General features: G+C 47.4%; 1 protein-coding gene across 3 annotated transcripts in view; it reads left to right on the top strand.

Moving 5' to 3' along the window:
• SENP1 (SUMO specific peptidase 1) overlaps nt 1-24,947 on the top strand; it is a 54,671-nt gene extending 29,724 nt beyond the window's left edge. For 2 of the 3 annotated variants that reach the window (XM_051850442.2, XM_051850441.2), the window contains exons 9-18: nt 3,288-3,342; nt 6,169-6,207; nt 6,729-6,813; nt 7,019-7,174; nt 9,178-9,309; nt 19,713-19,916; nt 20,438-20,517; nt 21,359-21,443; nt 21,948-22,043; nt 22,896-24,947. In XM_051850442.2, coding sequence (XP_051706402.1) covers nt 3,288-3,342; nt 6,169-6,207; nt 6,729-6,813; nt 7,019-7,174; nt 9,178-9,309; nt 19,713-19,916; nt 20,438-20,517; nt 21,359-21,443; nt 21,948-22,043; nt 22,896-22,958 — 995 coding nt within the window. In that variant the 3' untranslated portion in view covers nt 22,959-24,947. The remainder of the gene's footprint in view (nt 1-3,287; nt 3,343-6,168; nt 6,208-6,728; nt 6,814-7,018; nt 7,175-9,177; nt 9,310-19,712; nt 19,917-20,437; nt 20,518-21,358; nt 21,444-21,947; nt 22,044-22,895) is intronic. The other variant, XM_051850443.2, reaches the window with a different exon arrangement.
• Nucleotides 24,948-25,808: the final 861 nt, after the last annotated feature.

The following is a 25,808-nucleotide window of genomic DNA, read 5'->3' as shown; positions in this document are numbered from 1 at the left end:
CTTTACTTTGTATTTTTTTCTTTCTTTATTTCCTTGAACAGATCATTTTTTTCCTATGGTTTTGAAAGAGCTTTGCATTTCCCTTTACTTTGTATTTTTTTCTTTCTTTATTTCCTTGAACAGATCATTTTTTTCCTATGGTTTTGAAAGACATGCACCTTCTTCCGAGTCTCCCACGTGGGTGCAGGGAGAAAGCATCTTCTACTGCTTTCCCAGGCCATAGCAGAGAGCTGGATTGGAAGAGGAACAGCCGGGGCTAGAACTGGTGCTCATATGGGATGCCTGCACTTCAGGCCGGGGCTTTAACCCACTGCACCATATTGCCAGCCCCAATTTGATATAATTTTTAAAAAGATTTACTTAATTATTCAAAAGAGTTAAAGAAAAGGAAAGAGGGAGAGAGAAATCTTCCATCTGCTAGTTCACTCACCAAATGGCTGCAATGGCCACTTGTGCCAATCTGAAGCTAGAAGCTAGGACTTTCTTCCAGGTGCAGGGTCCAAGCACTTGGGGTGTCTTCTGCTTTACCAGATGCATTAGCAGGGAGCTAGATCAGAAGTGAAGCAGCCAGGACTCGAACCATGCACATACGGGATGCCAGTGCTACAGGAGGCAGCTTTACCCACTATGCCATAGCCCCGGCCCCTGTAAATTTTTTTAAAATGGTAAACAGTTACTTTTTTTTTTTTTTTTTTTTTTAAGATTTTATTTTATTATTTACTTGACAGCTAAAGTTACAGAGAGAAAGGTCTTCTGTCCTCTGGTTCACTCACTAGATGGCCTTAACCTTTGGAGCTGGGCTGATCCAAAGCCAAGAGCCAGGAGCTTCCTCCAGGTCTTGCACGCAAGGGCAGGGGCCCAAGCACTTGGGCCGTCTTCTATTGCTTTCCCAGACCATAGCAGACAGCTGGATCAAAAGAGGACAATCTAGGAACCCGCACCCATATGGGATGCCGGCACCACAGGCTGAGGCTTGGCCCACTATGCCACAGGGCTGGCCCCCCTATGATATTTTAAGAACTGACTAGGGGCTGGCACTGTGACAGAGCGGGTAAAGCTGCCGCCTGCAGTGCCAGCATCCCATATGGGCACCGGTTCAAGTCCCAGCTGCTCCACTTCCAATCCAGCTCTCTGCTATGGCCTGGGAAAGCAGTAGAAGATGGCCCGAGCCCTTGGGCCCCTGCACCCATGTAGGAGACCCGGAAGAAGCTCCTGGCTCCTGGCTTCAGATCGGCACAGTTCAGGCAGTTGCGGCTGATTGGAGAGTCGACCAGCGGATGGAAGACCTCTCTCTCTCGGTCTCTCTGCCTCTCCTCTCCTCTTTGTAACTCCGGCTTTCAAATGAACAAATCTTTTTTATTTATTTATTTATTTGACAGGTAGAGTTGACAGTGAGAGAGAGAGAGACAGAGAGAAAGGTCTTCCCTCCTTTGGTTCACCCCCCAAATGACCGCTACGGCCGGTGCTGCGCTGATCCAAAGCCAGGAGCCAGGTGCTTCTTCCTGGTCTCCCATGCAGGTGCAGGGACCCAAGCACTTGGGCCATCGTCCACTGCCCTTCCGGCCACAGCAGAGAGCTGGACTGGAAGAGGAGCAGCCGGGACTAGAACCCGGCACCCACATGGGATGCTGGTGTCGCAGGTGGAGGATTAACCTAGTGAGCCATGGCGCCGGCCAGATCTTTAAAAAAAAAAAAAAGAACTGACTTCCTGAGCAGAGTCTGGAGTCACAATATACAATATATTCAGCCCAATTTCTTCAGCACTTTCTCTGTTTTTGTTACTTTGCAATGAAAATGAAGTGCTCTGAGGTTTTTGAAATTTTGAGACATCAAGTGAGTATTATAAATACTTAAGTATATAAAATACTGTACCTCCGTAGTGGGTTTATGCATCTTAGAATTGTTGTCAGCAAGTTTTAGAAACAAAAGCAGTCTTTATCTAACTTTAAGTTAACCAGAATATTTAATCTCTTAGTATTCCAGGTAAGATTTTACTGTGGCAGGGGCTGGTGCCGTGGTTCACTTGGTTAATCCTCCGCCTGCGGCACTGGCATCCCATGTGGGTGCTGGGTTCTAGTCCCGGTTGCTGCTCTTCCAGTCTAGCTCTCTGCTGTGGCCCGGGATGGCAGTGGAGGATGGCCCAAGTGCTTGGGTGCCTGGACCCACGTGGGAGACCAGGGAGAATCACCTGGCTCTTGGCTTTAGATTGGCATAGCTCCATGCATAGCGGCCATTTGGGGGGGTGAACCAACGGAAGGAAGACCTTTCTCTCTGTCTCTCTCTCTCTCACTGTCTAACTCTACCTGTCAAATAAATTAAAAAAAAAAAAATGATTTTACTGTTGTGGGTTTCTTTGTTTTCTTAGTTTCCTCTTCCTTTGGATACATGGTGTACATATTTGTTATGTAGTTAGGTGCATAACTTAAAACAGGTTTTGATGTTGCGACCTTGGCTGATGGAGCACTCTCTTGGATACTATCCTTTCCTTCATCACATTCTGAAAATTCTCATTTAGGGATTAAAATTTTTGGTGGCATCATTGTATAGCCACAGATACTCGTGAACACGTGAATTTCATTTTGTGAGGTGATTTCCTGTGAACTGTCGTTTAAGAAAAGCCCGGAATGCTCTTTAACTTCATAAATGTACTTTGTGTGGCAGATGTTTAGACACAGGTAACCTGGAGCAAGTGCACTGCAGTGCAGTGTGTGGTTCCCTCTTTGTGCGATTTGGTAAATACTCTGAATGAGGTTCTGCTCATAGCACTGTGGGATTCCTGTCACAGAGAATGAATGATAGATTCTGTATCTTTTTTTTTTTAATCTGCTGCTTTAGACTCTTCCTGTAGTGCCATTTCTTGCTCCTCCTCCTCCCTCTTCACTCCACAGCCCCTCCCTTCTCCTTCTCTTGCTCCTCATCAGTCTCACGGCGGATGATACACGAAAGCCTTTGAAGACATCCTGATGAGGCCTTTTCCACATAAAGAGAGAGGAAGCAGCCGAGGCGTATGTGCTCAGGGATAAACATGCTTGTGTCCAGGTGGCTTCCGTCCTTGTGAAGCAGGCCCACTCTGGTCTCCTGCCTCTCTCTGTCTCTCTGTCTCTCTCTCTCCCTTTCCCATCCTATCTTTGTCCTTAGATGTTATGCTGCTTTTATATTCATAAAATATCAAAGAGTTGTGAAAATAGAGTGTAACAAAGTATGAAAACTTAAACTAAGACGTGTACAAAGTGTTAGCTGTGTGGAGTTCTGCTAGTAATGAGATGCTCTTGTGTTTCTTTGTTTAGGATCAGACTCTGTGATTTTACTCAAAGTGAAAGATTCCCAGACTCCCACTCCCAGGTAATTCTGGAAAAAGGTCTTCTTACTGTTTTTCCTCTCTTTACGCGTGTTTTCTTCACTGCCTGCGTTCAGATCTGTTGTGTGTTGTTTGGGTCATTTCAGTGACTTTGTAACTGATCTTGCATCCTGTAGACAGATGGAGCTTTCATTCATGAGATTCCTTTGATGGTCATCTGTTAAATCCCTTCGGGGTTGGCCTCTTGGGTGTCGAGTTAAGACCAGACTCTGAAATGGGTGTGCGGAGCAATTCTACCACAGGTCTCACTTTCCGTCCTGCATCCTTTGCTATAGTAGGTGTTTGTTGAGTACCTGCTGTGTGCGGAGGACAAGCTGAAGTGCCTGCTCTCCAAGAGGTGGCATGTTAGTCTAGGGTAATATTGGGGAACAGATATTGAACATGGAAGTCTTCTGCAAGTTTGTGGAAAATGTGTTACAAAAGAACTCTGCATGTATTTCAAAGTTTTTTGCACCAAAATGAACTTACTTTCTGATTCTGTTTTCCCACAACCTTTATGAGGTGCTGTCATGTGCTTGGTAGTATGTGCTGTGAAGGAAACAAGCCTCGGATTGGGTTCACAACCTAGGTGCTCAGGGCAAGTCTAGGATCCCGGAACAGTTGACCAGAGAGAGCCATGTGGAAATGTGGGTCTCTCTGTCCCTCTCTTTCTTTTCTTTCAAAGTTTATTTTGTTTGGAAGGCAGAGGGGCAGATCCTCCATATAGTGGTTCACTGTCCAAATGCCCACAACAGCCAGGGCTAGTCCAGGCTGAAACTAGGAGCCAGAATCTCCCTCAGGGTCTCCCACATGGGTGGCAGGGGCCCAAGCACTTGAGCCATCATCAGCTGCCTCCCAGTGCATTACCAGGAAGCTGGACTGGAAGCACAGAGTAGCTGGGACTCAAACCAGCACTAAAGTTTGGGATGCAAGCATCCCAAGCAGCAGCTTAACCCACCATGCCACAACATCGGCCTCTGTGTCACACTCTTGTGTGCTGAGTTGCTTTCAGTTTCTGAGTGTGGTATTCATTTTGTGGCCTTCACATTCTGTGGTCCCTCTGTGTGGAATATGCTCTCTTCCTGAGCTTGTGTATCTGGAAGTAGTCATCTTTTTAAGTCTCCACTCATTTGTGGGCTTCTGTGGATGAAGCCTTACTTCTCAGGGAGGGATCAAGTATTTTCTCATCTGTAACCCAGTAGGTCACTACTTAGGTTGCTATGCCTTTGCCACATACGGGTTTTCCCTTGAGAAGGTTAGCGGTCACTCAACAGTCTTCCTCATTTCAGTTCCCCTACTTCTTGGTGGCTCCTGTGTATGTTCTGAGTGTTTGATATTTTTAAAAATTCTTTGTTTGTTAAGTCAGAGAGATGTTATAGTTTGGATTCCTTATTTCTGAAGTCAGAGCTGGCTTCTGTTCTCAGCCTTAGGTAACTTTGGTCAAGTTAAATTTCTTTGATAAGGAAACCAAGGGGATAGGCTCCCGTAACGTCAGTGACAATAGGGAGGCATTAGAAGGGTAGCATTTCGGGGCTGGCGCTCTGGCAGTGCCCGCATCCTGTACAAGCGCTGGTTTGAGTCTCGGCTGCTCCATTTCCAATCCAGCTCTCTGCTGTGGCCTGGGAAAGCAGTAGAAGATGGCCCAAGTCCTTGGGTCCCTGCATCCATTTGGGAAGACCCAGAGGAAGCTCCTGGCTCCTGGCTAAGGATTGGATCGGCTCAGCTCCGGCCGTTGTGGCCAATTGGAGAGCGAACTAGCAGATCGAAGATCTCTCTGCCTCTCCTTCTCTCTGTGTAACTCTGACTTTCAAATAAATAAATACATATTAAAAACAAAAAAAAGAAGGGCAGCATTTCTCTTGCCAAAGCCCAGCCACAAGATGATTGGGAAAAAGAGCTTAGTTGAGAAAAAAAGCTTACAAGAGTTAGGCCAAAGAGCCAGGGAGGCCTGGGAGCCCTTGTGCTTGCTCTCACAGATAGGTTTTAGACATCGGAGAGCTGAAAAGGACTGTAGTCACCATATCTTACAGATCTGGAAATTGGAGACCATGGAAATGACTGGCTCAGAATCCCAAAGCTAATTAGGGGCAGCTCCAGGACTCCACATCTCTTAACTCCCAGGCAGACATTCTGTTCCTTGTTTCCTCTGGAGAAGTGTTTGTTGGTCTTCCATGTGTTTCTCGTAGATTTCTTTAGTTGGGGGTTTTCAAGGAGTTGGGGAAATTTGAGAAAAGCAAAGACCCTAGGACAGTTCACATGTCTGTGACTCTGCTGAGCACCAGGTGACCAGAACTGTCCACAAGAGCCCTGTGGAGCAGTATTGGCCTTTGTCTTGGAGTGGGGTGTGTTGCAGACTCCCTGCCCTCGCTCACTGGATCATTCGCTGTTGGAACGGGTGATTTTGTGGCTTGATTGGGTCCCTTTTGGTTCAGTTAGATTAGCAAAAAGCCCACGAACCCTTAAGAGTTGGTTAGATCCTGAAGGACTCTGTTATTCTGGGTCCTTGGGAAAAGTAACATTGTAGCCAACATCTTCTCTTGAGAAGTGTTTTGCTCTTCTGCATATTGTGGGCCTCTCCTGTGAGTAGGGAACAATGCTAAACTTAATTTCTCTGCTAAAGTTTGGGTCATCTTTTTACTAATATGTATGCAAATGATTAATATTTGCATCCATTATTCCAGGTTCCATCATTTAGGTAGCTTTTATTTGTTCTGTACTTGTAAAATGTTCTTATAAACTATTGAATGATGGCTGTGATTGGTGAAATATGTGGATTTTCTCAGAAGCTGCATGTTCATTTTTCACACTTTCTTCCCCTCTCCCTCCCATAGCCCAACTTTCTTCCAGGCAGAGCTGTGGATCAAAGAATTGTAAGCAGTTTTTTATACTATTTTTCCTTCTCAATCACTTCACTTCAGTCAATAAGTGTTACCAATTAGGTTGTTGACTTTTTAGAAATTTTATTGTAAATGATATAGTTGTATACTCAGGTTTATTAAAACTATAACAATTGTTGAAGCTAAATTGAACTGGAAGATGTTTCAGAGTTAGCTACCATGTAGGAAGGAAAGTAAACACCCTTATTTGACATTGGTGAAACTGATTTTTTTGAATAAGTAAAGTTTGTGGAGTTTTCAAAATCACTGGAAGCCTTTAGTGTCCAATTTCAAGAACCTGAGTTATCCAGATCTCCTGGTCTTGGTGATTTTTTTAAAAATCAAAATATAACATTTAAATTAAAATCTCAGTGTCATCTTCTCTGATTTTTGTAATTTTTCCATAAAAATGGAAGAATTTCAGTTGTACCATATGGTTTCAGCACAGCGCCGGCCCCAGTGTATGGTTCTATGAGGGGATAAACGTTTGTGTCTCTTCCCTTTTCTTTCCCTAGAACTAGTGTTTATGATTCTCGAGCACGGGAAAGGTTGCGCCAGATTGAAGAGCAGAAAGCACTGGCATTACAGCTTCAAAACCAGGTGACCAGTCAATCAGTCAGTCGGTCATGCGGGGTAGACTTACATCACATCCAAACTGAACCTGTTCGGGAAGAGTTACTTAGTTGTGAATAATTTACTGTTTAATTGCACAGTGTATTATATCTTTCTAGCCAGTAATATGCAGTGTGCCCGAGACAAATAGTGGATTTCTTTATCCCACTTACTCTGAAGTTCTGTCTTCCAGAGACTGCACGAGCAGGAGCATTCAGTTCATGACTCAGTAGAACTGCGTCTTCGTGTACCTCTTGAGAAGGAGATCCCTGTCACGATCGTCCAAGAAACAGAAAAGAAAAGTCATAAATTAACTGACAGTGAAGATGAATTTCCTGAAATTACAGAGGTGAGTTACATACTGTGGATTCCTGTACCAGTATTTATTCTGTTCAGAAAGAATGCTTTGGGGTCAGCACTGTGGCATAGCAGGTAAAGCCACCGCCTGCAGTGCCAGCATCCCATATGGGCGCCCGTTCGAGTCCTGGCTGCTCCCCTTCTGATCCAGCTCTCTGCTACGGCCTGGGGAAGCAGTAGAAGATGGCCTGAGTCGTTGGGCCCCTGCACCCGCATGGGAGACCTGGAAGAAGCTCCTGGCTCAGGGCAGCAGAGATAGAGAGGCAGATCTTCCATCTGCTGCTTCCTTCCCCAAGTGGGCACGACAACCAAGTCTGGGTCAAGCCAAAGCCAGGAGCCAGGAAGGCCGTTCTAGTCTCCCACATGGATGCTTGGGTCATCATCTGCTGCCTTCCCAGGAGCATTAGCAGGAAACTGGGCTGGAAGCAGAACAGGCAGGACTCGAGCTGGTACTCCTGTAACCTCCTGTGCTACACCACCAGCTGCTAAAGATACTTTTCTGACTACCTTACTGCCTTTTGTGAAAGCTGCTTTTTCTCAGGGAGTCTTTTGGACCAGAAACAGAAAATACAGTTAAGTCATCTCTTAGGCTTAGAAAATTCAATAGCAAATTTAGACTTCAAGAATTAATTTGAGGGCCGGTGCCGCGGCTCACTAGGCTAATCCTCTGCCTTGCAGCGCCGGCACACCGGGTTCTAGTCCCAGTCGGGGCGCCGGATTCTGTCCCGCTTGCTGCTCTTCCAGTCCAGCTCTCTGCTGTGGCCGGGAGTGCAGTGGAGGATGGCCCAGGTGCTTGGGCCCTGCACCCCATGGGAGACCAGGATAAGTACCTGGCTCCTGCCATCAGATCAGCGCGGTGCGCCGGCCACGCCGGCCACGCCGGCCATTGGAGGGTGAACCAATGGCAAAAGGAAGACCTTTCTCTCTGTCTCTCTCTCTCTCTCTCACTGTCCACTCTGCCTGTCAAAAATAAATTAAAAAAATTTAAAAAAATAGAATTAATTTGAGGCCAGCGTCGTGGCTCACTTGGCTAATCCTCCGCCTGTGGCGCCAGCACCCCGGGTTCTAGTTCTGGTTGGGGCGCCGGGTACTAGTCCCGGTTGCTCCTCTTCCAGTCCAGCTCTCTGCTGTGGCCCGGGAGGGCAGAGGAGGATGGCCCAAGTACTTGGGTCCCTGCACCTGCATGGGAGACCAGGAGGAAATACCTGGCTTCTGGCTTCGGATCGGCACAGCGCCGGCTGTAGTGGCCGTTAGGGGAGTAAACCAACGGAAGGAAGACCTTTCTCTCTGTCTCTCTCTCACTGTCTAACTCTCTCTCTGTCTCTCTCTCTCTCTCACTGTCTAACTCTGCCTGGCAAAAAAATTAAAAAAAAATTTTTTTAAAGGATTAATTTGAGGGGGCAGGCGCTGTGGTGCAGTGGGTTAAAGCCCTGGTCTGAAGCACCGGCATCTCACATGGGCGCCAGTTCGAGACCTGGCTGCTCCACTTCCAATCCAGCTCTCTGCTATGGCCTGGGAAAGCAGTAAAAGATGGCCCGAGCCCTTGGGCCCCTGCACCCATGTGGGAGACCCAGAGGAAGTTCCTGGCTCCTGGCTTGGGATCGGCACAGCTCCGGCTGTTGTGGCCATCTGGGGAGTGAACCAGCAGATGAAAGACCTCTCTCCCTCCCTCCCTCCCTCCCTCCCTCCGTGCCTCCCTCTTCTCTCTCTGTGTAACTCTGACTTTCAAATTAAAAAAAAAAAAATCTTAAAAAAAATTAATTTGAAGCAGAATCTGAATGCGTTCTGAAAAAGAGAAGGGAGGATCAGATGGTTTGGAAGAATAGGAACCAGAATGTTAAATGGAAGTAAACTGATTAACAGCAAATTGATAAACTGTTGCTTAGTTTATTGTTGTATAGTCTGTGGATTGTGCGTGGCTGGGTGAAAAGCCTGTTTTGTTCAAAGCCATGTACTTGCGTATGTTTAATCTCTGACACCTTTTGGTTCCTTTAGGAAATGGAGAAAGAAATAAAGAATGTATTTCGTAATGGCAACCAGGATGAAGTTCTCAGTGAAGCATTCCGTTTGACTATTACCCGCAAAGATATTCAGACTCTAAACCATCTGAATTGGCTCAATGATGAGGTATTTCTACACTTGTTTTTATAGACAACTAGGAAGTGAACATGAGGTAGAAGCTGAATTAAGACGGTATCTCACTGTTTGTTAAGAGGTGGTCCTCAGGTGACCTGTGCGAAACCCCTCTCAGCCCTCTCCCTTCTCCTCAGGCTGAGGCCATGTCGGGGAGCCAGGTGTTGGTGACAGACATCTCAGTTGATTTATGTGCACTTTGAAGTCTTGAAAACATTGAATTTACTTTTTCTTACAGTAACATTTGTACACTGAGGGAGAGCTCACTCACTCATTTGTGTTCTCATGTTTTTTTAAAGCACCTACTGAGCAAATTGCCTCTTCTGAGCAAATATGTAATAGTTGACCATGTTGCAGCACGAAGGAAAACGTTGGGACTTTTCTATAGGGATAAGTCGATACGTCCCTTTGTGTGTCTACTTGTTTTAGCTCATTTACATTATGAATGATGGATTTTTCTAAGATAGCCTCCATTTGTACATGGTATTTTTTTAGACTGCTACTGAAAAAGTTACACTCTAACTAAATAGTGCAAGAAAAAGTAAATCAGGATCCTCACCTTCCAATTTCAGTTACTTTAAGTTTGTTGATTACACTACAGTCCTTAAACTGATGTGTCCTATCCCTAACCCTGTAGGAGCACTCTGCGTCTCACAGGGTTGTTTTTACAACAAAAGAGGAAAACGGGCTGGGCTACCTTTTCCTGAATACCCCCTCTCCTAGGCCTCTGGGAGTGTCCTTGCCTGATATCCGTTGTGTACTCAGACCTCACAGCTGTGGCAGGTTTTTGCTTTGTCAGAGTAGTAAGCACCAGACATTCCAGAGACCCAAGTCCTTTTCTTGTGTGCCCACAGCGATCTAAGTAATGGAGTTGGAGCATAGATTTTGAGCACATGTTACCTCACGGGCACTATTCTAAGTGGGTCTGTATTCTGCTTTTGGAATACTCACCACACCCTTGGACGTAGATATTGTCGTCTCATCATCTCCATTCTACAGATAGAGAAACAAGGTGATACAGCCAGTAAGTAGCAGAGCCAAGATTCAGACCAAACTGTGTCATATTGCCTCAGAATCTGGATTCTGTCTCAAAATGAGATGTACAGAATTTAGGATCTGTGTTTCACATACATGGTATTATTGATTTTCTCTGGGGCCTGGTGGACTAGCTTCCATCTCTTTGCCACTGATCAGTTTATAACATGAAAGGTTCCGAAGTTCATCACTCCCTAATATTTATGACCCAGAACCGTAGTGAAGGCTTGGTTTGGTATTGTCTTTCTTTGGAGGAAGTTCCCCTTCTTTTGGCTCGTATATATATTAGAAGATTGAGTCAAATCATAGGGGGAAAAAAAGAGCTTACCAAATCAAAAGGGGAATTAAAAATCCAGAATAATCAAAAGTGTCCTCTCATAAATTGTTCTTGATCTTGGGTCTTTTGCCATTTTTTTGCCTGCCACTGTTGGAGAGGGAGATTTAAAGGGATTGTTGCCTGTTTGCAGTGGTTTCTGTAGAACCTGCTAGGGGGCACCAATGAGCAGGGTCTGAGCTGATGCTGTTGCCTGTGGCAGTTGCCTGGATGAGGAGCAACAGCCACCGGGACAATTTCCCCATTCCTTGGACCCGGCAGAGGCTGGGTTTCTAGCTTGCAGAGGAGATGAGAGGAAAGAGAGGTTCCTTCTGCTTTATCCCTTCCACATTACCCATACCTTTTTAGGGAGGGCTTTTCTTCTGAATTCAGAATAATGTTAACCTTCAAAGTGTCCCGGCTGATCGTGAAAAGTATGTCTGAAAGTACCACACCTCTCAGGCTGTAGTTAGTGCCCTGCAGAAGCTACCTTGTGATGGAGTGTTAGTGCTAAAGTGCTGGTACACACTTATAGACACTTAATTCTTTTTCTCAATTGTGAACTCAGTCTCCTTTTGAAAGTACTTTGCCCTCTCTTAAGTCCTATTCTTCCCTCAAATAGATGTTTTCATTGATAAACCATTCCCTCTTTATATGTATCTTGTCAGTTTCACAGGACATATTAAAGCTTTTCCCAAAATAAGCTGCTGATATACTATGCTTTACATTTTATAGTTGAGGAATATGAAACCAGGAATTCAAAGAGTTAGATTTCACTTCCAGAGAAAATAAAATCCAAAAACCTTACATTTGATGTATATGTACAGAAAGCCATTAGGATAGATACCCTTTCTCTGGTCTCTTTCCTAACAGAAGAACATACTGCAGTGCCTGTGCCTGTAATGCGTTCAAACTTTTTTTTTTTTTCTTTTCTGTGAGAGCAAGGATTTAGCTTAGTGATTGTGACACCTGCATCCCACGTCGGAATGCCTGGGTTTGATTCTTAGCTTCAGGTCCTGACTCCACCTTCCTGCCGATGCAGTCCCTGGGAAGCACTGGTGATGGCTCAGGTGATTGGGTTCCTGAGACCCATGTGGGAGACCTGGATTGTGCTGGGCTCCTGGATTTGTCCCCAGCCCAGGCCTGGCTGTTGCAGGCATTTGTAGAGTGAACCAGCAAATGAGAACTCTGTCTGTCATTCTTTTGCTGTCTTTCTGACTCCCAAATAAATTAAAAAATTTTTTTCTTGAATAGGTTTATATATAAGGAATTTGGTTAAATTCTGTATAGTTTCAAAGGACTAATGATTAACGGGGTTGACATTTTACCTCAATATAAGAAAATCTGATTTCTCAAAAGTGGCCTGTAGAAACTGCATACCTTGGAAAGACTACAAAAGGCTGGAGGACTGATAAAATGAGAGGGAGGTTATAGATGGAGATTTTTGTGTGGATCAGGAGATCTGTTACTCATAGAAACATGTGATAGGTAGACAGGATAAGGTAAAAGAGAGAAGGAATTAGTTGTACAAGGAGACCATAAGTCCCAAGACACACAGGGAAATATTTCAAATGGCTGTCAATACTAGAAATTACCGAGTGACTCCCAGAGATTGAGTCCTGAGATGACCTCCGGAGTCCCTGGCTCTTAAAGAAGTGAAGTCAGTGAGCTGAGAAGCCTCCTGTGGGCTTTGTATTTCTGCTTGTGGCCAGGTGTCTCTGCAGCTCTGAGGCCAGTTTTTCAGAGCACTGGACAGATGTGGGCCTGACTCAGACGTGCAAGTCCAGGTCATAGTGTGACAAGGGACAAGAGTGACCCTTTCATTTGCAATGGAATGTTCAGATCCCACGTAACAGGCAATACAGAACAGCGGTTCCTGAGAGACTCTTGGTGAGTGAAGCAGTGTGATTTCTCCAGCCTGACAGAACTGTGCGTGGGAGCTCCCGAGTCTTTGGCAGAAACTGATTTGTGTGAGTATGAGAAGCAGCTTTAAAAGGCTGGGGATAAGACTGCCCCGAGATGGAGTCTGAGCGGTCTCCCGGCCAGCACAGGTGATGAGAACAGTTCATGTCCTAAGCAGTCAGGGAGGACATCCTGCTAAGTCAGTGGGTGTGGAACAGAGCCCTCCGGAGTGGGACTGCTCTGGACCTGCTGTGACACAACTTAGAAACAAGCCTCAGACTGGAAACTGACCAAGTGATGTGTGGCAGAAAACAACCGGCAATATTGAAAGGGCTACAGCAAAACCCAGCGGCATAAAATGCCCAGTGCCCAGCATCCAATAAAAAATTACCAGGTACACAAACAGGAACAGAAATGGGATTTAGGATCAGGGGAAAAATGAACCTCTAGAAGCACCCAGAAGTGAACAAAATGATAGAGCTGGCAAACAGTATCAGAGCAGGTATGAGAGGGTTACTCCAGGTGTTCAGGAAGGGGCAGAAAGCAGATGTTACCAGGAGAAGACTGTGGGCTGTGAAAGACTCACTTTGAACTTCCAGAGATGAAAGTGTATCTGGAATAAGAAAAGTACAAGCGGTGATATCAGTAATAGTACCTGTGCAATTCAGAAGAAAAAAAATTGTGAACTTGAAGATGGAGCATTGGAAACCATCTAAAATGAAACGGGAAAGAGCAAGAGAAAGGTGACACGAGCATCGGGCAGCTGTGAGTGGCACCCGGCCTCGAAGCAGAGAGAAGGGTGGGGCATGGGTGATAGCAGAAAAAGCGTTGGAAGAAGTAACCGTAGAGAATTTTCCAAATTTGAAACCAGTAAACTGGCAAATAGAAGAAATTCATTGTACTCCCAAGTAGCAGAAATACTACGTTAAAGTGTGTAATGGTCAAATTACTGAAAACCAAGTGATCAAGAGAAAAACATTAGGTGCAGCCACAGGGAAAAAGACATTAGGTATAGACGAACAAAGATAAGAATAAATTGAGTCAGAAACCGTGCTACCTCTTTAAACTCTTGGAAACCAGACAGGCCAGGGAGGAAGTCTGAAGGTAAAAAAGAGGTGTCAGCTTTCAAGAAATAAGCTCTCCTGTTTCAGACACACAGATGCTAAGAAAATTGATCACCAGCAGATACGTATAAGAAACCTTGTATTCTTAAATGTTTTTTTAAATTTATTTATTTTATTTTTGACAGGCAGAGTGGACAGTGAGAGAGAGAGAGAAAGGTCTTCCTTTACTGTTGGTTCACCCTCCAGTGGCCGCCACGGCCGGCACACTGTGCCAATCTGAAGCCAGGAGCCAAGTGCTTTTCCTGGTCTCCCGTGCGGGTGCAGGGCCCAAGCACTTGGGCCTTCCTCCAGTGCACTCCTGGGCCACAGCAGAGAGCTGGCCTGGAAGAGGGGCAACTGGGACAGAATCCGGCGCCCCGACCGGGACTAGAACCCAGTGTGCTAGCGCGGCGGAGGATTAGCCCATTGAGCCACGGCACCGGCCGAAACCTTGTATTCTTTGAAGAGAAAGAAAATATCGGTCGGTCTACACAGAGGAAGGAGGAACTGTGGAAATGCTCTCGTTTTAAGACAGCTGACTGAAGCAGAACTGAAGCTACTCACTGTGGGGTCTATTTCACCAGCAAGTAAGATCGTCCGGGGTGGGACAAAGGAAGAAACAACAGACGTGTATACTTCTGCTGTAGGTTTCTCAGGCTGTATGTGAGGGGGCGTGGTATCGTGTGAAGTTAGATATAAAGTTAGAAGCAGAGTGTGAGCCTTAGAGCAACCTCCAAAAAGCAAAATAGAGAGTTAATAAGTCAATAATGAAGGAAAAAGTGAAATAAATATCCAAAAGTAGAAAAAAATACAAGTAACAGATGGGACATACAAAACAAAAGAGCTGGATGGTTGACTCAGCATCTGTCCCTGTCAATATTAAATGTGTGTCATCCAGGGGATTGTGTAAACGTTTGTGTAAAATTGACCCACATGTCTAATTTGAAACTGTCTACTTTACATTAAAATAGAAATCAGCAAGTAACATTAACTTCAGTTATGTATGTTATTAGCTCAGTATATCAAAAATATGTCTTTTGGCATATGATCAATATTAAAATCTCATTAGAGATTTCTTTGAAATGTGTGCATTTTACACGTGGAGCACACCTGAGGTGAGTCAGGCATAGTTAGGTGCTCAACAGTCACCTTGGCTGGTGCTTACATGTTGGACAGAGTAGGGAAAACATCCAGGTAGAAGGCAGAGGTGATCAGATTAAGTTTAAAAAATAAAAATAAAAAGGCTGTCTACAAGTACCCAGTTTGAATGTAAAGACCCAGAAAAATTTATGAAAATGAAAGAATGGGAAATATACTCTCCAAACAGTAAGCAAAAGAAAGAGAAAAGTGACTAAATACTATACAAAGTGGGTTTCAGAGTGAGGAATATTGCCAGTGATCAAGGGAGCATGTAATGATGCCAGGGTCAGTTCATCAGGAAGGCTTGGCAGCCTGAATACTTAAAGCTCAGTAACAAACAGCTTCAGAATGTGAGAAGCAAAAACTGAGCCAGCTGAAAGGAGAAGTAAGCAAATGGCGTAAATTAGGTTGCATGGTTTTGCTCTCAGTCATTGATAGAAGAAATAGACAGAAGAGCAGTAAGCCATGAAAGACGGAAACAGGTAGGTGAATCCACGCACTCAGACGTTGAGGCTGGGAACTCTTTCTCCCTGACAGAGCCCACTGTGCCCAGTGCCATTTGGAGAAGCATGGTGACTGTGCAGTATTGCCTGTTTCTGTCCCTTCCCTCCAGGTCCTTGCTGCTGATTTATGTGGATGAGTCAGAAAAATAGCCAACAGACCTCTCTTGGTTTTACTTTGCAAATCCATATTAATTATTACAAGTTTTCAGATCAGAAAAGCAATAGGCCACTAGGATACTGTATTTTTCAGTTTACTTACTAGGGAAGTAGCATGAGGAAAAAAAAAAAAATCAGGAAATGTAAGGGGTGAGGGACGGGGAAGAGGAGTTCAGACAGAGGCCTGGCTGCCTGGGTGGGTGTTTGCCTGCCTGGTAAGCGTCATCCCTGGAAGGAGGTCCTGCATCACTAGGCTGGTCTGTCGACGGGAGAATGGGGACAAGTGGGCAAGGAGCAGGAACTGGTAAGGAAGGACCAGAGTCAGCTGGGAACAGGGTAGGTGCTTTGTGTCTGGCAGCCTGGCTGTGGAGTGCAGTTGTGTGAACATGGGTCATAGCCTCAGAATTGTTCTGAGGCGGAGTTAAGTCAGCATGCACTCAGTAAAGACAAGGAACAGCTAATCCAGCTAGACGAACCCAGCACTGGAAGGAGTTTTCCTTAGGGAATCAAAACTGAATGCAGAAGGGAAAAAATCAGGCCATGTGAGGAAGGTTGGTTAGCGGGTGTGGTGGGTTAGACGGAAAGGATTCTTTGACTCCCACACTGTTAGAGTTTACGTCTTTGAAGAGGTTCTTAGAGCCAGTCCAGTATTTGTGCAAGGTCGCATGGAGAAGAGTAGTCTCCATAAATGACTATGAAAATGAGTGCTGCCTGTCCTCTCTCTCTGGCTTTAGCAGTTGTTCTAGTAATTTACTAACCCTCGCATTGAGAAGCACCTGTGTACATGTGCACTGTGAGGGACGCCTGCCCTCTTGGCTTTGCTACTGTTAGGTCAGCCGTCATGAGAACAGCCTTCTGCACTGCCACACAGGTGCTGCTGCTTGGTTCATCTTTGGGCTTTGTGATTGACAAGGATAACTGGAGTTGAAGAGTCAGGATGGGAAGGTCAAGATGACAGTCTAGAGAAATAAAATTAGAAAAATGACTGTGGTGCCTTACAAGTTGCTCTGGTCTCTGCTCAGAAGTACTGTCATTCTTGTGACTGCCAGAAAACTTGTTTCAAGCCAAATAGAAGGGTTCAAAATATAAACATGGGAAGGGTTGAAAATCAAGACTTCAGGGTTGGCGAGATGGTCATCTGTGTCCTCGTGGTCACACACAGGAAGAGGGTTGAATCCTTAGTTTGAAACATTGTAAGCTTTTCTTTAAAGAGTTTTTTTCAGCTTCAGCCTGGCAGTGCTTCAAATAAAATCACAAAGGAACGGGACACTATAAACAACCCTGCCAACCCCGAACAGAACTGCATAGACAAGCAGACGCTCATGACCCGGGCTGTGAAGGCAGCAGGAGCTGCAGCAGCGCACAGGGCAAGTGTGGGCTCCAGGAAGAGAAACGAGCAGTGATGTCATGGGCCCGTCGGCTCTGAGCCCCTGTTCAAAGGGGACTTAGGGTCTGCTATAGCTCAGAGAGTCTGTGTGCAGAAGAGGGCGACCCTTGTCTTCACAGAGCATTGGCAAGTGCTGTGACCACCACAGCTTCCTTTCCTTTTCCTCCATCTTCAGCCTTCGCCTGTGAGATGGCATGGGGCACTCTTTGTACTCGGCCATAGCTGATTTTTGTGGTGTGATTGTGTTTTGGCTGAACGACAGGCATTTTGCTCTTTCGAACACAGCAGTAGCTGAAAAACTGAGGCGAGAGACTTGGGTGTGACTTCTGCCCCAGGTATCAGTCAGATGACACATTCTTAGCTAAGTTAGGGATGGAACATTGAGGCCACCATACTCCCTCCTGCTGGGACGCAAGAACTGAGAAAGATGGCAGGTCTCCCTCAAGCAGGGATTAGCCCGTTGGCTTTGGAGGAAATTGTTGCTGTCAGTGGAGAACACTTGGCGAGGACAGCAGTGAAGGGAGGTGCTCCCAGGAAGCACCAGCTCTGTTGCGGCTCTGCTGTGCTGGTCTCTGCTCACCCTGAACCAGCTCTGTTGCTGCTCTGCCATTCCGGTCTCCAGCTTCATTGCCTACCCTGAATGTGAAGAGAAAGAAACTCAGGTCGTAGAAGTCCAGCCAGCTGTCATTTGGTTTCTGGAGCTCCGTCCTGATGAAAACCAGAACATTCACGCATACACGATACTGTCGGTGTCCTTCAGGATTCGGATTGCCCTGGAGGGGGAGGCACTCGTTCACCTGCATGGCTTTCGTGCATGGAGGTCCGTCTGTGGCTGGCCTTAATTCTGCCTGACGACTCCCTTCCCCTCCCTCTAGTCATTGGGCCTGTTAGGTTGTAATCTGTCTGCCCCTTGGGAAGGTTTGGCTCATAGGTCTGGCAGATCCCCTGTATCCTCACTTCCTCTTTGGTTGAGGGTATAGCATAACATGGCTCGTTATGGGATGGTGGGGAAACCAGGGGAGTCAGTTGGCCCCTGCTTACTGGGGAGTGTGGTTTATGCTCTGGAAACCCGTGCGTACCAGCTGGGCCCTCCTGTGTGCCTGGTACCTTTGCAGACCTGGAGGCACCTTCCACACTGTGGTCTCAGGGAGACTCGGATGGAAACAAACCTGGAGTTGAGACACTGTTCCTTGACTCGTCGTTGTTGCTTAAAACAGCTAAGCTCCAGTTTTCTACCAGGTACCATGTGTTAGAGAATTTGCCACATCTGGGTCCTCTGGGTCTGTAGGGCTGGTATGCCCTCGTGAGCACAGCAGCCGGAGAACAGTGTCCTCCTTCAGTCCTCAGAGCCTTGCCTTGGGCTGAGTGGTTTCCCTGTGGCTGCCTGGGCACCCTCCTCTGTAGGCCCTTTCTCTGGTCCAGACCGGGCTCCGGAGTGTTCCTGGCAGTTCCCTGCTGCCTACCTAGTATGCAGTTGCCTACTGTTGGGCGGTAGCTCACTGCTCTGGCATCCTGGTGTGTAAATATTTGTCAAAGGATGGGGGCCTTTTCCCATTTCTCAAAGCGCATTCTGAAAAATGTGCCTGTTTTCTTAGTCGTATTTCCAAGCTCTGGATCAGTCAGGCCATTCATTCCTGGGAGTTGACAGACACCGGCCTGGCCTCAGCTGGCCACGTAAAGTCCGCTTGCAGTACATTCTGGCCCAGAAACTTTCAGGGTTTGGTATCAGGGAGTCCTGGGCCTAAAAGGAACCAAAGACCAAAGAGTCACTGTCCGCAGAGGCATTGTTTCGTTAACAGCAAGGCACAGCCCTCGCCCGTCTGGCATCTGAAAGCACATCAGCAGAAATGAAGACGACGAGAGAACGGACAGGGCAGACTCCTGCTTATCCCACAGCCATGTGATTTGGCTGAGCTGCTGTCAGTTTACTGCTGGTGGCTGGTCCTAGGAATTGGTTCTACTTGAAACAGAAGCAGTTTGCCTTTGCAGCACAGCTGTTGAGGCTGAAAAGGCAGTCTTCAGTCAAGGAGCAGCGCTCTCGTCCCTGTGCGAAAGCAGGGGACCCTCATTTAGGTTTAAATTCTTGATGGGCGCTGAATTAGCATGAGCTCCACCTGCGCTCAGCATTTTGGTGTTCCGCTCACTCTCGCAGTCCCTGTAACTTAAAGTAGCAGCTAATGTGTTTGATCAGCTGCCCGCGTTGCCTCCCTTTTCCCTCTGGACAGTCCTTCCTCCCGACTCTCAGTCTTTTTGTTTTCTTTTTTAAAGATTTATTTATTTTTATTTGAAAATCAGAGTTACACAGAGAGAGGAGAGGCAGAGAGAGAGAGGTCTTCCATCTGCTGGTTCACTCTTCAGTTGGCTGCAACTGCACCGATCTGAAGCCAGGAGCCAGGAGCTTCCTCCAGGTTGCCAGTGTGGGTGCAGGGGCCCAGACACTTGGGCCATCTTCTACTGCTTTCCCAGGCCATAGCAGAGAGCTGGGTCAGAAGTGGAGCAGCCAGGACTCAAACTGGCGCCCATATGGGATTCCGGCACTGCAGGCGGCAGCTTCACCCGCTATGCCACAGTGCCGGCCCCCGACTTTCACTCTTGTACTGGTCTTCTGGCTGGCATCTGTCCGTCTGTGCCTCCAGTGGCCTAGGAAACACACCGGCTCTTTCTCCTCTTGTTGTAGCAACTACGTGAGCCTCTTGCTTCTAGTGAGAATTTGATATAGGGAAAGGAGACTCTTGGGTATTGAAGATTTAATGGGATTGATGAGGAAACAATAATGTAAGAAACTGGTTTTTCCTTATGTATAGGAACCATTTTGAAAAGTCTGTGTGTCTTCTAATACGTATCATTTCCTCCCACAGGTCATCAATTTCTACATGAATATGCTGATGGAGCGAAGTAAAGAGAAGGGATTTCCAAGTGTACATGCATTCAACACTTTTTTCTTCACTAAGTTAAAAACAGCCGGTTATCAGGCAGTGAAGCGCTGGACAAAGAAAGTGGATGTGTTTTCTGTTGACATTCTTCTGGTGCCCATTCACCTGGGAGTGCACTGGTGTCTTGCCGTGAGTACATCCTGTACTTTGGATACTATCTAGAAGCAGTGTGCATCGTCGGGGAGCACGGCACTGGCACTGGTATGAGAAGCACTACCATCGAGAGCAGCATTCAGCAGCAGGTTGGCTAAGGAGCCAGTTGATGTGCTTCTTGTCAAGAGTGGCAGATACTTTATGTGGTAATAAAGGTGTAAAAGTTATTTCACGATCTGATTTGAATTACACTTGATAAAGCTGAAAGGAAATTTCTGCGGGTAGAGTCCTCGCCCGCTTTCTGAGTCTGCAAGGGGGAGGGTCTCAAGGTGTCCGTCTTCCCTCTCTTAAGAGCAGGCCAGGAGCACCAGAGAAAGGCTTCAGGGTGGCAGTGGGGCCACCCGTGGGTCTGTGTAAATACTGCCCTTGCTCTTCCTTGTGAGTGGAGCACCAGCCGCACTTGCTGTGGTTTTGCAGGAAGTCTAGCAGAAGGTTCCAGGGTCCAGCTGAGAAACCGATCTTTTGCAGTGTTTAAATAGATTTCCTCTTATTCCTAGGTGGTGGACTTCAGAAAGAAGAGCATTACGTATTACGACTCGATGGGAGGGGTAAACACGGAAGCCTGCAGGACCCTCTTGTAAGTAGGCCTTTGAGGGCTTAGATTGTTCCTGGCAACCGAATCCAACTGTGTGTTTCTTCAGTGAGGTGATTAAAAAATCTTCCTACTTAGTAATAATGGATATTTTAAATCCAAGTAAACTGTAAACATAATGTAACATTGCCAGAAACATGGGGCAGTTGCTGGCCTGGTGCACTAAAATGCAGAGTGGATGGGTAGATGGAGATGCCAGCATTTCTTAGGAATCTTTGAATCCAAGCTCCTGATGTTCACACGGAGAAACCAAGACCCACAGCGCTGACTGTGCATTGCCAGATCCTAGCTAGTGGCTCTGCTGCGAACCAGAATGCAAAGTCCATATGCCCCGTCCCACTGCTCACTGTAGCACTCCAGTCTCTGCTCCGTTCTTCAGTGTACCCTAGATGGGAGGAAGAGGTCGGATCCAGAAAGGCAGGCTATCTGCAGTCTCTGCACGCTCTGTGCTCTTCGTTCTCCTGAGTTGTGGCAGTTGGGATTGCGATTCACACAGGAGAGCCAGGCCGAGCCAGCAGGTGCCTCCACATTGGCAGACATGGATTTCTGTCTATTAGATTGAGTCCTGAAAGACCGTAGACAACCAGGGCAAAGAGCCAGAGGTTCTTCCTCAGAAGGGGCACTAAGTGGAAGGAGCCTGGGTGGCATAGTCTGGGGCCATGTCCCCCGTGGGCTGGGGGCGTCAGCTGTGGGAGTTGGGAGAGGCAGCACTGCTGCAGAGGGAGCTTGCCAGTCAGGGCCCGTCTTCTCCAGAACTGTGCCTGTTCTTGGGGAGCAGCTGTCCTGCATGTCCCACAGCTCGTCTCATTCTCTTCCAACACCTTAGGCAATACCTAAAGCAAGAAAGCATGGACAAGAAAAGGAAAGAGTTTGACACCAACGGCTGGCAGCTCTTCAGCAAGAAAAGCCAGGTACATTTCATGCAGATGAGGTGGAGCCCCGGAGAGCTTACGTTTGGGGGAGGAAAGGGTTTCCCCTCTTGGTTCCTGGGTCCCCTTCTCTCTTAGTTCCCAGCCTGACTTCATCTTGGTTGTTTGGCCCTGATCGAGCCTTTTGTGGGAAATCTGGTGGTAGTTTCTGATGTAGAACTGCCTTTTATAAGTGCACAACAGTACTGCCACGTTTTTCACTCCTATGGGAAACATTTGCTGACACACGGACCTGTGGGGGAAGGACCAGTCTTTACACCCTGGGAACCGTGGAAATCTGAGCTGCGTCTGTGGTTCATCACACACAATGCACGCACCCGGCTGAAACACCAGTGTCTTGTTTTCTGTGTGCATTTGTTGTCCTGAGCAGGAGATCAGGGTCAGCCACTCAGAATAGGGGAACCTGTAAAATGTATACCCTTTGGTTCCTAATTTAATCTAAGAAGGAAAGTTGGACAGATTTTGTCTTTGTTGTTGATCTTTCAGGAAATTCCACAGCAGATGAATGGAAGTGACTGTGGCATGTTTGCCTGCAAATATGCTGACTGTATTACCAAAGACAGACCAATCAACTTCACACAGGTGAACTGAGCCCCGGCAGCTTACACGCTCTCCACGGGGGACTCTGCCCTGACTGGTGCTCCCTTGCCTGTACCCATCACAGAAGACAGGCAATGATGGGCTGCATCGGGTGACTGTGCATCCCGCACTGTTGGAGTTAAGGAATGCTAGCTGAGTACAGAGCCCTCTTCTCTGCCTGCCTCCCCCAGCCTTCTTCAGAGCCTCTCAGAAACAGAGCTGGGAGCAGAGCAGGTTTCCTTCCATTTTGCTCTGTTCAGGGTGAGCCTCAGGTTTCAGAGCAGGCCGCACCCTCGTCCAGTTATGCTGCTCCCTTGATGCCGCTGGCCAGCCCTCTCGTTAGTGCACAGGGGTCATTTCTGTCCATGTGGTCCTTCAGGGACTGAGGTGGGTGGAGGCTTGTTCCGATGTGTTCTCCACTTGTCTCTCTCACTGTGTCTGAACTAGTGGCTTTGTCAGGTTTTCTCACATTAACCCTTTGGCAGACTGAGCTGGTCTTGAGTTTCCCTTAACTCGTCTCCTGGCAGGTGAGCTTTTCCTTTTAGGCCTCAGGGTCATCTCCTCTTAAAAGTTCAACAGAGAGGACTTGTTGGACACCACTCAAAAGTTTTGCATAGCCTGGGAACTCCTGGCCACGTCCAGTGTGACTTCCAAGGCTGCAGCAATAGGACTAGCAATAGAAAAAAGCAATGGAAAGAAAAAAGCCACACGTCATCAAAAATGGATAAAGGTGAAAGACCCAAAGCACACCTGTGATGGTGATAGTGGAATGCCATGAGGAAGAGAGGAACGCGGGGACACAGACCTGGGTGGAGGTGAAGGGAGTGGAAACTAAGGCTGTCTCTGTCCCCACAGCAACACATGCCGTACTTCCGGAAGCGGATGGCCTGGGAGATCCTGCACAGGAAGCTCTTGTGAAGACTGTCCTGGTCGGCAGGCGTCGACCTTGTGAGGGACCAGATCTTTGCTGTCTGTGGCCAGAGACCTTGGAAACAGCTGCTCCCGGCCCTCTGTTCTTGTAGAACCCTTGCTCCGGACCAGGCCCTGGCGAGATGCGTTCACAAGCACATCTGCCTTTCCTTTTGTATCTCAGATACTATTTTTGCAAAGAAATGTTGGTGCTGTGAAAGGGGTGAGGGACATCCCTGACTGAGCTGAAGAGCGTCTCTCTTCACGTCTTCAGTTCTGCCATCTTGTTTTCTAAGGGCTCCAGCCTCACTTGGCCCCTAATGCGGGCACTGAGAAAAGCTTGGAAAGAATCTTGGTTCCCTATAAACTCCTCTCTGGCCTTACTAGGATGTAGGAAAGGGCATGGGCGGAAGGCAGGGCTAAGAACCACCAGCATATCCGTGCACGAGCATCCGTACACACGAGGACAACTTCCACCCTGCGTAGTCAGGAATGTGACTGTGAGCTGGACTCTGGGGTGCTGAGCCCTCCTCCAGGACTGTTGCTGTTCAGTGCCCCGTGTGTGAGACAAGGCTGTTTCTCATCAGTAGCTGCTCCCACCCTGAGGCACAGCACTTGAGCCCTGGGCGGACCCCCAAGGTCCCAAGCAGTCCTTTCCTTAAAAGTAGGGTTTGCATAGGGAAGGAACATGATAACAGGGAAGACCCACCAAGGAGCAGCTCAGCAGAGCAGCCAAGTGGGGAAGCCACTCACACTGCCGCCTGCCCCTGGCCAAGAAGAAGGGCCTCAGTCTTGAGCCCGAAATTCCACACTAGATAAATGCAGGTCTGGTTGGTCTGTGGCGACTTAGTTTAACTGCATTTCTGACCGCAGAGAATTTTATATATTTTACAGGGATATGCTTTTTAAAAAAGAAAGACTGAATGTGTTCACCATTTAGCCTGTAGATTGATTCCCGTTTTCCAAATTTCAGCACACACAGCTCCCGCCCTATGCGTAGGGTGTCTGTGTACTTCCCAACAGGGCGCCTTGAGGCCCGGATGAGCTCCTGCTGAGGGGCCGAGGCTGTGGCGGCGTGGGGTTTGGGCTGATGCACCTGAGGCCTAGAGCGGCGGCTCCTTTTTTCTTCCTGGCACCTCCCCCACCCTGAGAGCTCCTCAGGCTTAGATAGTGAGATGACCCTGTGCCAGTGTCATTTTGTACTTCATTCCCAGACAGGAACGTTTTCTACTTTTCTGTATCGTCATAGGTAGTTTTGTATGAAGTCTCCCTGGACCCACCCTTTGCAGCGTTGTGCTTTCTCCCTGGGCTTATGGAAGATTTTACTCTGTTTTATACCAAGCTTGTTTAGTACATTTTTCTATGTTTTACCACAAGTTACAATTTGAAAAGAAAACTATTTTTTTTAAATATTCCATTGTTAACTGAATGGTACCTGTTTTCACTCCAGTGACTGGGTGTCTTGACGTCCTGCTTTTCTCATACCTGCCTGCCTTGGGGGCCGCGTGTGTGTGCTTCTTCCCCCACCCCCTCCTCGCTGTCTTCCTTCTCTACTTCTCTCCTCCTTTCCCACCCCCCCCCCCTTTATGTTTTCTGTAGGAAATAAATAGCTTTCTGTACATGAGTTACTGGGACCTTTCACAGTCTCTTTTAGGAAGCTGTGACTTCCAGGCTTGCTGCAAGATTCCTGGAATACTGTCCAGTTCCTGGTACTTCCTGTACTTAAGTGATCATCGAAAGGTGGCTCTGTGATGTGGACTTGTACTGCAAAGCGAAAGACCTGAATTTTTCAGGCTATCTCACTTTTGTCTGAGGAGATTCTAAAGAAGATAGTTCTGTATTTATTGTTTCCATTTAGACATCTGTCTTACCTTTCTCAGAGACTTTTTGTATAGACCAAAGCAAAAGTATTTATTGCCATGTGTAGCAGAAAATGAAACATGCAAGAGAAGCACTTTGGAAAATATATAAGGACTTGTTGAGCCGGTCTGCACTCGACCCCTTTCTCCATTGCAGTTCTGTGCAGGGCAGAAGGGAGTGACCCTGACATCACCACCACCCCAGACCAGGTAGGGATGGGGCAGTCTGAGGCAGAGGCTGTGGCCTGGTGCTCCGTGGGAACCACATGCGGAGCTCCAGCAGTGGGAGTGGGACCAGATCAGGGAGCCGTGTCCTTCGTTTGGGGTGGGCTTTGATGCATCCCCTGCTGCGGGCATCACTGCTGTCGTGTAGCTCCTGCTTTCTTGTCCCACCCTCCGCTCCCCTGTGTGTTCGGCCCTCACGATAGTCTTCTTCCACCAGAAAGGGAGTACTTGGGTGAAAAGCGTAGATGCCAGTCTGGGCAGCCGCCCCGTCCCTGGGGACAGGACAGTCGGGCACGGTGTCTGGTCACATCCTGTTGGTCCCAGGAGTCCTGTTTAGGGCTGACTCCTCTGTGAGGTGCCTCCTGCCACTATGTGCTGTCACTCCTGTGGTCAGACAAGCAGCTTCCACTCGCTGCCGCAGCAGTGCCACCCCAGGGTGTAGTGGGCCCGGGGTGGACAGAACCACCGCAGCCTGTTAACAGCTGGTTTTCTGTGGTGCTGGAGGGGAGGGTTTGTGCAGGAGCCCCAGTGCTTCTGCTGTGGCCCTGCCAGAGGAGGGACGGCTGGCACGTGGCTTGTCCTGCCACTGCTTCTCCCCTCAGAGCTGAAAGGGCAGTCTTAGCTGCCTGACCTATTGTCGATCCAAACGGGCGGCATGCTGCACTTGTACCTACCACGTGTTTTTGTTTTTTTAAAGCTTTTATTTATTTATTTGAGAGAGCCATAGAGAGAGAGGAGAGACAAAAAGAAAGGTCTTCCATCTGCTGGTTCACTC

This window comes from Oryctolagus cuniculus, chromosome 9 (genome assembly GCF_964237555.1).
Source record: "Oryctolagus cuniculus chromosome 9, mOryCun1.1, whole genome shotgun sequence".
In the NCBI taxonomy this organism is placed as follows: domain Eukaryota; kingdom Metazoa; phylum Chordata; class Mammalia; order Lagomorpha; family Leporidae; genus Oryctolagus; species Oryctolagus cuniculus.
This window is presented reverse-complemented; position numbering and strand designations above follow the sequence as displayed.